The sequence below is a fragment of the Lytechinus pictus genome, chromosome 5 (genome assembly GCF_037042905.1).
Source record: "Lytechinus pictus isolate F3 Inbred chromosome 5, Lp3.0, whole genome shotgun sequence".
Classification (NCBI taxonomy): domain Eukaryota; kingdom Metazoa; phylum Echinodermata; class Echinoidea; order Temnopleuroida; family Toxopneustidae; genus Lytechinus; species Lytechinus pictus.
The window spans coordinates 12,173,382-12,185,933 of record NC_087249.1 but is presented as its reverse complement, the minus strand read 5'-3'; the positions used below and the strand labels follow the sequence as shown (position 1 = coordinate 12,185,933).

The 12,552-nt window shown below is 38.3% G+C and overlaps 1 protein-coding gene across 4 annotated transcripts in view; it reads left to right on the top strand.

The window, feature by feature from the left end:
• The window catches only part of LOC129260508 (tRNA (adenine(37)-N6)-methyltransferase-like), a 15,660-nt gene extending 3,108 nt beyond the window's left edge, over positions 1 to 12,552 (top strand). For all 4 annotated transcript variants that reach the window (XM_064099823.1, XM_064099822.1, XM_064099824.1 and 1 more), the window contains exons 3-5: positions 7,086 to 7,246; positions 7,876 to 8,316; positions 8,779 to 12,552. In XM_064099823.1, the coding sequence (XP_063955893.1) occupies positions 7,086 to 7,246; positions 7,876 to 8,316; positions 8,779 to 9,038 (862 nt within the window). In that variant the 3' untranslated portion in view covers positions 9,039 to 12,552. The remainder of the gene's footprint in view (positions 1 to 7,085; positions 7,247 to 7,875; positions 8,317 to 8,778) is intronic.

Here is a 12,552-nt window from a genome sequence, read left to right as displayed (position 1 = left end):
GACCATGTTTTAGCACAGATGTCTGGCCGTACCCTAGCCAAGGCAGGGCCATGGGAACGTTCTTTAAGTGGGGGTGCTGATGTAAATTTGAAAAGCAAAAAAAAAGGTTTTCACTACAAATGAAAGTCAAATTGGTCCTGAGTATATTTGAAAAGCAAAAAAAAAAAGGTTTTCACTACTAAAAGAAACTAAGACCGTCCCCAATAAATTTGAACAGCAAGAAAAAAAAAGGTAAAAAGTTAGCCAAAGCAAAAAAAAAGGGGGGGTTCACAACAAATGAAGGTCATTATGGTTACAATTTTCCATTTTTACACATCTTCCAGAATACCTGGGGGTGCTGCCTGTGAAGAATAATACACACAGTACCCCCACAGAAATTTTTTGGGGTGCTTCAGGCTTCCCAGGGCCATGCCAAGACCTCGATCTCAAATTGCTGAAGATACTTTTATAATGGAACCATTAAAAAGTGGTTGCATGTCTCCTGGGAACATCTACCTCGCTCCCCCCATACCTTTTCTATTTATATATCCCAGCCCAGAACCCAGTCACCAATGGGTTAATATATCTTTGTTTTAATTGTCTTGGACCCTGAATTTTATTTTAAAAGTATTTGTATGCCTGTGTGAACGGGGACATCCCGATAGACCGCGGGTCCGATAGACCGCGGGTCCGTTAGACCGCGGGTCCGATAGACCGCGGGTCCGTTAGACCGCGGGTCCGATAGACCGCGGGTCCGATAGACCGCGGGTCCGTTAGACCGCGGGTCCGATAGACCGCGGGTCCGATAGTCCGCAGTGTGTGTAAAATTATGATCAGATATATATCAAATGTCATCGAGAGGTCCAAAGGTCAAATGATACGAGGCCATGGGGTTCTATCAGGTGCGGATCCATGGGGGGGGGCCAAGGGGGAACTGCCTTAGCCCCCCCCCCCCCCACCCCCAGCTCAAAAAAGAGGGGGGAAGAGGGGAAAAGGGAGAAAATAAAAAAAGAAAGAGGAAGATGGGAAAAGAAGAGAATAGAAAAGAGAGTACGAAGGAGAAAGGAAGAGAAGAAAAAAAGAGAAGAAAAGGGGGAAAGGAAAGACAAAGAAAATGGGAAAAGAAAAGGGGAAAAAAAAGAAAAAAAAGAGAGGAGGGAAAAGGAAGAGAAGAAAAGAAAGGAGAATGGAAAAGGAGGAAAAAGAAGAAAAAAAAGAGGAAGGAAGAGAAGAATATTTAAATAGAGGAAGATGGGAAGAAAGATAAGAAAAAAGAGAGAGAGGAAGAGGGGAAAAGAAGAGAAGAAAGCGAGAGAGAGGGGAAGGGGGAGGGAGAGAAGAAAAAAAGATCAAAAGAAAAAAAGGGGGAAAGGAAAGAAAAGAAAAAGGGAAAAGTAAAGGGGAAAGAGAAAAAAAGAGGAAGAGGGGAAAAGAAAGAAAAGAAAAGAACGGAGTAAGGAAAAGGAGGAAAAGAAGAAGAAAAAAAGAGGAAGGAAGAGAATAATATTTAAAGAGAGAGGAAGATGGGAAAAGAGAAAAAAAAGAGTAAGGGGGGAGGAAGAGAAGAAAAACGAGAAAAGAGAGAGGAAAAGAGGGAAAGAAAAGACAGAAAAAAGAGAAGAAAAGGGGGAAAGAAAAGATAGGGGAAAAAGAGAAGAAAAGGGGGAAAGGAAGACAATAAATGAGAGAAGAAAAGGGGAAAATAAAGAGAAGAAAAAGAGAGAGAGAGGAGGAAAAGAAGAGAAGAAGAAAAGGGGAGAGGAAGAGGGGGAAAGAAAGAGAAAGGAAGGAAGGGGAATGAGGATAAGAGAAAGAAAAAAAGAAAGAAATGGAGATGGGAAACGGAAGAGGGAGATGTTGACCTGGACGTCGATTTGATGGCGCCAAAATGACGTTCGAACATTAGGGCGCCGAACTGATGTTTGAACAGGAGGTGCGCCAAATTGATATTCGAACTAGGGGAGCGCTAATTTGAATTTTGACCACATGGCGACAAATACATGTTTCAGAGAGGGGGAGGGAGGGCAAAGTTATATTTCACATGGGGGCGCCAAGTTTATGTTCAACCGAGGGCGACAAATTGACCTTGAACTTAGGGGGCTTAATGCAAATTCATTTTTGACCGGAGGCGCAACATTGCTCGTATTGCCTGTTTATAGTGAAATATATGTCCTGCCCCAAAAAACTTAAATTAATGCGGCTGAATTAAAATATCCCGTTTTTACGATAACAGACAAAACCAATGTTTTCGAGTTTTAAGTCTGTTTAGCAAGATAGATACCCTGTTCAGGGTCACAAAAAAGGGTTATTATCAAATTCAGCTCGCGCTACGCGCTCGCAATATTTGATTAATGAGGTATGCATCCTCTGCATCAATCCCACATGTAAGTGTTAGTGTTTTTCAAGTCAACATACATTTGGCCGATCCAGGGGGCAAAGATTTCCCCCCCCCCCCATGGTGGCGCAAAAAAAGGGGTAAGAAACATAAAAAAAGAGAAAAAGGACAAGCAATTAGAATAGGAATTATACCTTAGTCTTTCTTAAGTCAGTATATAAAAAAATTGAGCTCGCGCTTCGCGCTAGCATCAATAAATTGTTTAGTTATATACGCATCCCGACCTCACAGTTTTTTATGCGAACGAGAAGCACAAGCTGAAAATATTTGATATTCTAACCTGACAACTGAAAATGTATTTTTCATTTCATCAAGTTTTCAGCTAGCGCTTCGCGGTCGCATTCATTTCTTAATAGATATGCATCGTGTTCATCATAACAACTACTAACATAGGCGGATCCAGGCGGCCCGAGGGCAACCTCCCCCCTATTGACAGAGCAAATAAATTGGGAAAAAACGGGGAAAGAAAAAAAGGGGGTAAGAAAGGAAAAAAAAGAAGACGAAACATAACAGGAGGAAGACGAGTGAATAAAATAAGGTCAGGAGAAGACTTGGAAAACAATTTTTGAAAATATTTAATGTCATTATATTAAAGTTTCGCTCGCGCATCGCGCTCGCATTGCCTGTTCGATGAGATACATATCTTGCTCAATATGCTGATATGTAGTTTAAAATATCAAGTTTTGATATCAATATACAAAACATAATTCAGCTCGGACATCGATCTTTCATTATTTTGTTTTATTTACCAATTTATGTTTTTAAGTGCTCTGGAAAATGTCCGTTTTATGGTTTGAATCAACATTTACAACATTTTGTGCGCTCGCACTATTTGGCAAGTAGGCCTACCTATTGTCTTTTTGTATTTCATATAAGATTTTCTAAATATACCTTTTCAGGTGTCTCGATTGTAAAAAAAATAATAATAAAGGCCTATGAGCTAGCGCTGTGCGCTCGCATTTTGATTGATGAGTTATGTATACCTATATATTAATTCTATAACAAACTACTTAAATCCCCCCATTAAAAAATTCCGGATCGCGATTTGCGCTCGCATTATTTGCTAAAAATATATCAACCAATGAATCCTATTCATGATTACAAAAATACTTAAAATATCCAGTTTTCAGGCCTCATGCACTGTCAACAAATGTCACACACTAGGCTTAACAGTTTAATAAATATTAAATAAAATTTGTATAAATTCATAATAACTAAATTGTCCCTTTTTCAGAAATAAATATCGACAAGTTTTAGGAAAAGAAATAGAAGACAGTCATCATTCTTATATGATGACAAAATGTCCTTAGGCCTAAAATGTCTCGATCCTAGGTCAAAATAATAATAAAATATCAGCTCGCGCTTCGCGCTCGCATTATTTATATAGTGCTATCAAATTTCACTATATACACAGTGCTGTAAACAGTGCTTAAATTGACCCTTTTCATATCGGAATTTCAAATATTATTTTCAGCTCGGGCTCTGCGCTCGCATTATTGATTTTTATGATGAAAAATGAAATGTATTCAGATTGCCAGGATTCTGTCGAACTCTAAAACACGCGCACGCATGTTTTTTTTAGATACAAAGCTTGATCTTATTCAAAATGTGCTAAAATTATCCAGTTTCGGATCAGAATATCAAAAATTTTCTGCTCGCGCTTTGTGCTCGCATTATTATTGTAAAAAGATACAAAAAATTACCCATGCTTTTTCATGATTGACAAACATGAATCGAATGTCCCATAGGTGGATTTGAAATCTCATCTTTTTAGGTTGGAATATAAAAAATGTTCAGCTCGCGCTTCGCGCTCGCATTATTTAATCGTTGAAATATGTATCGTCTTAATGGCTAAATACAAAACATCCTTAACAGGTCCCTTTTCGACCAGGCCAGAACGAATATTTAACATTTCTGCTCGCGCTTCGCGCTCGTGGTAATTATCTAGTTACGTACGCGTCCTGTTCAGGTTCACAAACATTGCCCAAAATGTTCAATTTTCAGGACAAAATACATGAAATTTCATTTTTAGATTACATAGGGCTTAAGAGATTATTACACATTTATGTGGCTTATAAAGTAAAGCTAGGACTGTTAGGACATGGGCGTTTTGCCCACCCCCCCCCCCCCAAAAAAAAGAGAGAATCAAGACTAAGAAAAAATAGAGAGAAAAGGAAATGGATTAGGATGAAATATAATATTATTTACCAAATATTATGTCAAAATCTATCACAACCTTGTATTTTTGTAATAAAAATGTCGGCATATTTGCTTGCTCGCTTCGCTCACTGGCAACTTCTTATTAATTTTATGCGATACACCATATCGAGCCCCCTCGAAATTGTTGGCTCATTACGGCACTGGGACAACCCCTTCAAAGAAAAAAAATCAACTTTGAGCGGCCGATCGGGGAAAATATGGGTGAAAAAATGGCCCCTCCCCCTATTGGCGGAAGCTGGGTCCGCCCCTGACTTAGGCTTTCAGGATATAATACATGAAAAATCTATTTAAAAAAATCAGATCGCGCTTCGCGTTCTCATTATTTATTTAGGCCATGTGAGATACCTCAATGTGTTTTTAAGAATGAAATCTCAGATTTTCTTTAATGTCTACCCCCTCCCACTTCATTTATTTTTATTGAACTTGGTGCCGTCGCCACCCCCCCCCCCCCGTGCACCCATGCTGAATAAATACGCCACTGATGAGGAGAATTAGTCGATTGCTTCGAGATTGCATTATTCCCAAGAGGTTATCATTAATATTATTGAAGGGTATTCTAAATCAACAGTACAGAAACTACAGCTCCCGTTCACACAATATTCTAGTAGGGCCTACTCTGGTTAGAAGTTACACCAATTTGAACCCCCCCCCCCCCATCGCTCGTGCTTCGCGCTCCCATTGATATCACATTATATATTGATGGATTTTTTTTTTATAGAACACATGAAAAAGTGGTCTTTGTTTTTTTTAATGTGATTATAAGATAATTCAAAATCCATTTAAGGCACTTAAGTTAGCCTGGCCAGGAGGGAGTGGGCGCCATTTTTCGAAAAGTACACATGGGCGCCAAAAATCACGGTCAAATTCCTCCCCTCCCTCCCAACGAAATCCTGGATCCGCGCCTGGGTTCTATAACAATAACCCAATTAGGGCAATCACCCCCTGACAACTACTTCAAGGAAAACATTATCCCCATATTTTTACCGCCGGGGACTGTTACCCCCCCCCCCCCCCGGAAATTTACTCTCCAGACAATTACCCCGGATAATTACCCCTAGTATGGAGCCTTGAAAATGCTATCAACGTGAAGACATGGCGTGGTACTTTATCTTGTCATGTCTTAATTAATCATTGGTGGCGGAAGGCAAAAAAATGTAGGGGGTCCACCTGAAATTTTGGGATGGACACAGGTAAAAATTTTGACAAGCAAATCAACCAAAATTTATAGGAGGGACCACCAAAATTTCTTGACAAAAAAAAAAGGTTATCAACCAAAATTAGGGGGGGGGGCAAAAAGATTTTAGGGGGGCCCACCTCAATTTAGGGGGGGGACGTAGAAAACAAATTGACAAGCAAACAAAAAGGTTCTCAACTAAAAATCTAGGGGGGACCGTCCCCCACCTCAAATTTAGAGGGGAAATACACCCCCCCCCCCCCCGCTTCCACCGCCTAAGTAATTAATACGCTTATTATTTCGACATAGCGATATATTCTATCTTGTCAAGTCGATATGTCCACATGGCGAGATATGAAGTGTACAAGTCCCGGCGAGAATCCCGATATATCGCCTTGTTGACATGTGGACTGGCTTGGCAGGATAACGTATCGCGCCATGCGGACATAATAAGCTTATTTAGCCGACACGGCAAGATAAAGTATCTCGCCATGTCGTCAAGTCGATGGCATTTTAGAGGCTCCGTATGGCGTCTAGAGGGTAAATTTCCGGGGGGGGGGTAACAGTCCCTGCACGATAAAAATATGGGGATAATATTTTCCTTGCAAGTAGATGTCAGGGGGCGATTGTCCTTTGGGTCATCGTTATAGAACCCCATGGACTTGTATCATTGGCCTTTTGACCTCTTGATGACATTGGATCTCACTATATCCTGATAATAATTTTACACACACCGCGGACTATCGGACCCGCGGTCTATCGGACCCGCGGTCTATCGGACCCGCGGTCTATCGGACCCGCGGACTATCGGACCCGCGGTCTATCGGACCCGCGGTCTATCGGACCCGCGGACTATCGGACCCGCGGTCTATCGGACCCGCGGTCTATCGGGCTGTAACCGTGTGAACCCCTACCGGGTCCTTGCCTGAAAACAGCAAGAAGTTTGGTATCATATTTCTGGGAAGTTTAAAATACTTTCGTTCAAAAGAAAAAAAAAACATACAATTTTACCTATGCTATAAGAGGTCAATTATTGATTGTTTTAGGGTTCAACATGAAATTTGTTAACCATAATTTTTCAAGAATGTGACCTAAGTATTAATGTTTCTTAACTATTATCTGTAAGGGGCCCACTATATTTCTATCTATCTCTCTCTCTCTGTATTTCGTATATTTGATTTGTAACTTTGTGTCTAACTGTAATTGTCCATATATTAAAGTAATTGTAATGTAAAATTGAGAATGATCCAATATATGTGGATTTTGATCAATAAATTTTGAAACTGAAACTTCATGATTATATATGTTGTCTTCCAGGATTCTCTTTGTGTTCCATGAGAACAGCCAAGAGAAATTCACCAAAGCCAAAGTGAAACCTCCAAGACTGAATGGAAGAAAGGTTGGCGTTTTTGCATCCAGGTCTCCCCATAGACCGAACCCTATAGGACTCACTCTGGCAAGACTGGACAAAGTGGAAGGTATGTACAATGTACTCCCAGTGGGGGTGGGGGGGGGGCAGTGGCACTGCCTCTGAGATGGAACCTTCACTGTTGCATCCTCAATGGAATGGGAACAAACTCCCTCTCAGTTAAGACATTCCCCAACCATTGAATCCTTCAAAAGTCCTTAAATTTTTTTTTTTAGACAACTTCCTTCATTAATGTATGTTGTTTTTTTGGGGGGGGTGTAAATTAGGTATATTTAAATTGTGAGCACTTTGAGTTATTTGGGAAGAGTGCATTATAAATATTGGGTATTATTACAAGGTGGACACCTAGCTTGTAGACAAGGACCTGTGCCTGATAGGATGTGCATGTTAGAAACCATGTTAGAAACTAGTGAAAAGAGACTAGTGGCCCAACCTGGGTGAACCGGCTAGGCGATAAGTCTCATCTTGGTCTATACATGTTACGTGGCATGAGCATATGCCGAGTCATGAGGCCTTGTGGAAAGGCAAGTGGATACCATGCTCATGTATGAACTTTCAAAATGGACCCAAAAGAAATAATGATCCTTCTGTCTCGAAATACCCTGAACACTTACTTTGTCATGTTTCACCTCCCTTGAATGTTTAATGCAATAGGTCAATCTTGTTTTTGTCTTTCAGGAAACACGCTGTACCTGTCTGGTGTGGACATGATAGACAGAACTCCAGTCCTGGATATCAAACCTTATGTTACTGATTATGACAATCCTAAACAAGCTTCTACCAGAACTACTGATAATTCTCACAAGCAAACGCCATCAGAGATACAGCTTGGTGGTGCGTCAGGGGTTCTTAGTGATATGCAGGAAACACAATGTGGTTTAGAATCTTCTCAAGAAAACTGTTTTAGCCTACAGACAAATGATAGGTCATCAGACTCAGATACAATTAAGAGTGAAGATGGCAACATAACTCCTGAGAGCATTGATGCTACTGAAGACGGCAGAAATGATGTGAGAGTAGCTGACTGGGTAGGAGCTCCTCCGATTAAGAAACTTGCTGTTCGGTTTACTCCAAGTGCTGAGGCTCAGCTTGCTTCATTCTGGAGAAATCCTGATTCGGGTAAGAATACACAATAATGACTTCTTCAAATGTTTGTCTCAATGTAATCATGCAAAGAGATAGAGACACAAACGTAGGTAGCTCATTTTCTGATGATTTTAGTTAACTGTGAATCAAACTAATTTTGAAAGAAATTTTGTATTACTGTGAGACCATCTTCATAACTGAGATGTACATTGTGATTGAAAATAAAATAAGTTGCAACTATGGAAGAAAGACTGAGCATTGAAGTAGTATTTCTTTATATGATAGTCATATTCTGTCTTTCAGTCATCCTTGCATTGCTAGTAAACATTACTAAAATGGGAAATTACAGATTAATTACAGATAGTATTCTAAAAATAAAATTCTGATATTATGTAGATACAGTTACGACCAAGTACAGTGTAACCATACTTAGCTCTTGGCCTCCCTTGTTCAAATGTAAGTCATTGATAGCATTCATTCTTTCTTGTACCACAGATCACAAGCTGGAATTTCTCTCCAGCTATGATGAAGCTCACCAGGCAGTAGAGGACATCCTTTCAGCAGACCCTCGATCAGTCTACAGAAGGAACTCCTGCTCTGACAGACTGTACTACTTCACTCTAGACAACCTTCACATCACCAGTTGGTTTGGTGCAGGATTCGCAGAAGTTCTTCAGGTGCAACCCATTGCCTTGGCAGATATGCCGAAACAGACTGGAGATGAAAGTGTCACAACATTCAAAGTCAAGACATGATTGTTGGCTGATTGCCTCTGCTTTGCCAAAAACAATGCCCGTCTTGTAGTTGTTGGATTCATCGAAGTGCTCCAGCCAGCCTCCAAGACTAAGTAAAATCAACCCCAGAACAGACACAGATGATGGTTGGGCAACACTAAAAGAAAACAAGTAATATTTGATCAATTGCCCATCCTCCACTAGTCAGTTGTTGAAGGATTTGCATAAGTGCTTCAAGTGCATGTACACAATATGCTCAAAACTCAGACCAGCAACTAATCCAAATTGTTCATGCATACAGAAAAATATTGTGTTACGAAGCACTGGGCAATGATTCATTGAGCTTGTTTTCACTGAAACTGTTGGAACAAGTAATTCAGTGCTGAAAACTTTCACAAAATCATGCCTAGTTTGCCAAGTGTATAAGAAACCCTTTCTCACAATAGGTTCCGTACTGTTCACCCAGTTTTCTGCTCTTAGATTTTCCAAGGTTGGTTATCTAATTTGTGTGGGAACAAGGTTTCTTGGTATATAATCCTTAATATTAGATAGCTAGCACAGATACTAATGTCTGATTTGTCAATAGCTTGTCACACGATAAAAATTACAGGCATTGTTATTGTTATATTTTCCTACCCGGTCATCTCCGATGAAAATATTGACCAGTTGGTCAATATTTTTGCCCGGTATTATTGGCAATGAAGAAGGCTCAATATTCTTCTTTGCAAGCCTTTTTTCAGAGCTGGCCAAACATGGAGGTGAAACCTTGATTGATTTTTAAAAATATACATAGGATATATCATAAGTTATATAAAAGGCGAGGTATTGCAATCATTTTTAAATGAGATAAAATCAATTTTATGATCTAATCAATTGTAAGTCTTATTTTCGAGTTTGAATATGTTCTAAGATTATACATGTAGAACACTTTCAATTGATTTTGAAAATGGAACAGGTGTACATTGTTGTAAAGTAAGGTATTTAAATCGATTTTTGACTACATCATGGTAAAATCAATTTTATAATCAATTTCAAAATCGTTTGCAAGTGTCATTTTGGAGTTACAATATGTCCAGACATTGAGATGTTCAAAGCTTTGCATTTGATTTTGATGATGCACAAAGTGTATGGCACTTTTTTGGAGGGCTACGTATGGATATATGGAGGTGAAGCTTTCCAATTGTCTTTTAAACTGTGCAGTGTTTAATACCATTGTAAATATGGTATTGTAATTGGTTTTAAATGTGATAAAGGTAATAATATGATCAGTTTTAAATTTGATTGTATTTTATTGGAGCTACAATATGTTTGGACATTGAGATAGATTTTTTAAAATGCACAAAGTGTATAGCATGGTAAGTATATTATTGCAATTGATTTATATGTGATAAAATCCGTTGTAATTTGTTAGTTGTAGATGTTCAGACTCGTTGTAGATGAAGTATTTTAATTCCAGTTTTAAAAACGTACAAAGGTTATATCGTAAGCTAGGGTATTGCAATTGATTTTACATGTGGTAAAATCACCTTTTATGAGCAATTCTAAACTTTATTGTATTTCTTAATGTAATTAATGTCCACTTCATGTTTGTAAATATTTTGAGTGACAATCTATTTGAACATAGGAGGTAAAGCCTTAGAATCGATTAAAAAGCATACTAAAAGTTAACTTTTTGATGATCGATTCTAAGGCAGTGATAAGATTAAAGGCCTTACACTTGATTCTAGACAATCAATCCCACCCATGCTAGCAAAAAAAGCTACTGTATGATCTTACTGGGAGACTGTGAAATGCCACATTCTGTAGACCACCAAATGGATTCATATTCTCCCTTCTGAAAATATAAATTCAGCAGTCGAAAGAATGTTATATGTTACACACCCTGTCAGTCAATATTAGTATTATAATGATAAAAAGATAATCAAAATTCTTTTAAATAGTGCAGTATAATCCTGTACATTTACTGTAGGAACCAACTGCGATTCAGTTGACCTTGTGAATTTCGGGGTTGGTATACTATATACTGCAAGAAGCTTCTTTGCAATCGATTGCAATGCCATCTGATAATTGCCAATTTAGTTGTGCCAAATTTATTTATACACTTGTTGTTGAAAGCAAACCATGAATTAATCAATGAATCTAAAACTTAGTGACCAAGTGAGGTACTTGGGAACCTACACAAATATTCAATGGATATGCAATGGATTGAGTTTCCTGCAAAAACTTAGTTTCATTCAAGAGAAATGCCATGTTAATATGGTCAGAATATGCAAGTTTTGAGTACTAGGTAAAAGCAAGTTTAATTAACTGACGCATTTTGACTGTATTGTGCATGTGTTTACATTAAAGCAACACTTCTTAATGGAAAATTGCTACACGGTTTACATCCAGTTTATCTTGCTACATTTCTGTAAATTTGGATTATTACATGATACTCAATTATTGATATTATAAAAAAAGTTCAAGGATTTAGCCAATAGTAAGTGTGTATGTAGGCTAGTGTTCGTGCTTTAATTCTGCAACCTCGTATCCATGCATTTTCATGCAGCATTGTGCATTTTGGGAGCACAAGTTTACTCATAGCACATAAAAACTGAAAGGATATCTGGAGTATGCGTTCTATAACTTCTATCAAAGGAAAGGCTATGGCAAAGATTTTTATACACTTCCATGTGAGCATACTAGATATACCCGTGGTGTTGTTATAGAAAACTGTCATTTCTTCATCTGTGCGATCCTCAAAACTTTGGAAGGATTCCTACCTTTCCACTAATTCATACTGCCGACCCATTTTATAAAACAAATAATGCACATTTTTTAATCAGTGATATTAACAACAAAGCAGGCATCTTGGGTATTCACAATAACCTGTAAAAGCACTTGACACAGTGCCTCTTGCTTTTCTCATGCACAAATACCCTCAAATGCGCTGCATCAGCACAACACACTCATAAATGTGCATTATCTGTATATATTTCTGAGTACTGACCCTTTATCAAAGTTTGAGACATGCTTTAACAATCTCTACACAGTATAACAGAACTCTTAAAAAAATCACTCCAGGACCATAGAGATTTAAGAATTTATACCAAATGTTTTATGTAACAATATATAGATATCTTTGAAACATAACCTGTTTGACATCATGAAAGGCAAGTATAAAACAAACATGCAATACAATGTGTGTATGAGTGCTGTCTGATCACTCTTTACAGTAATGATTGGAGAGTTCTCGGACACATTAATATTGCATCAATAAATAATTGTCTATTACATATCTAAATATTTTGTCAGTAGGAAACTGAACTTAATCACTTTTAAATGTTTTTCAATGATACTGTATATGTTGCAACCAAGCCTCTCATCCCTATCCGCTTCCCAGGTTTGCTCTACATTGAATACTTGATTTTGTAATAGCTTCATGACTCGACAATCCCTTCTTTTACTGATGAAGGAATAGAGGTTTTGCATACAATGATTGTATTATAGCAAAAAATCATGACTGATATGGCAATAAAATATCTTAGGACAATCA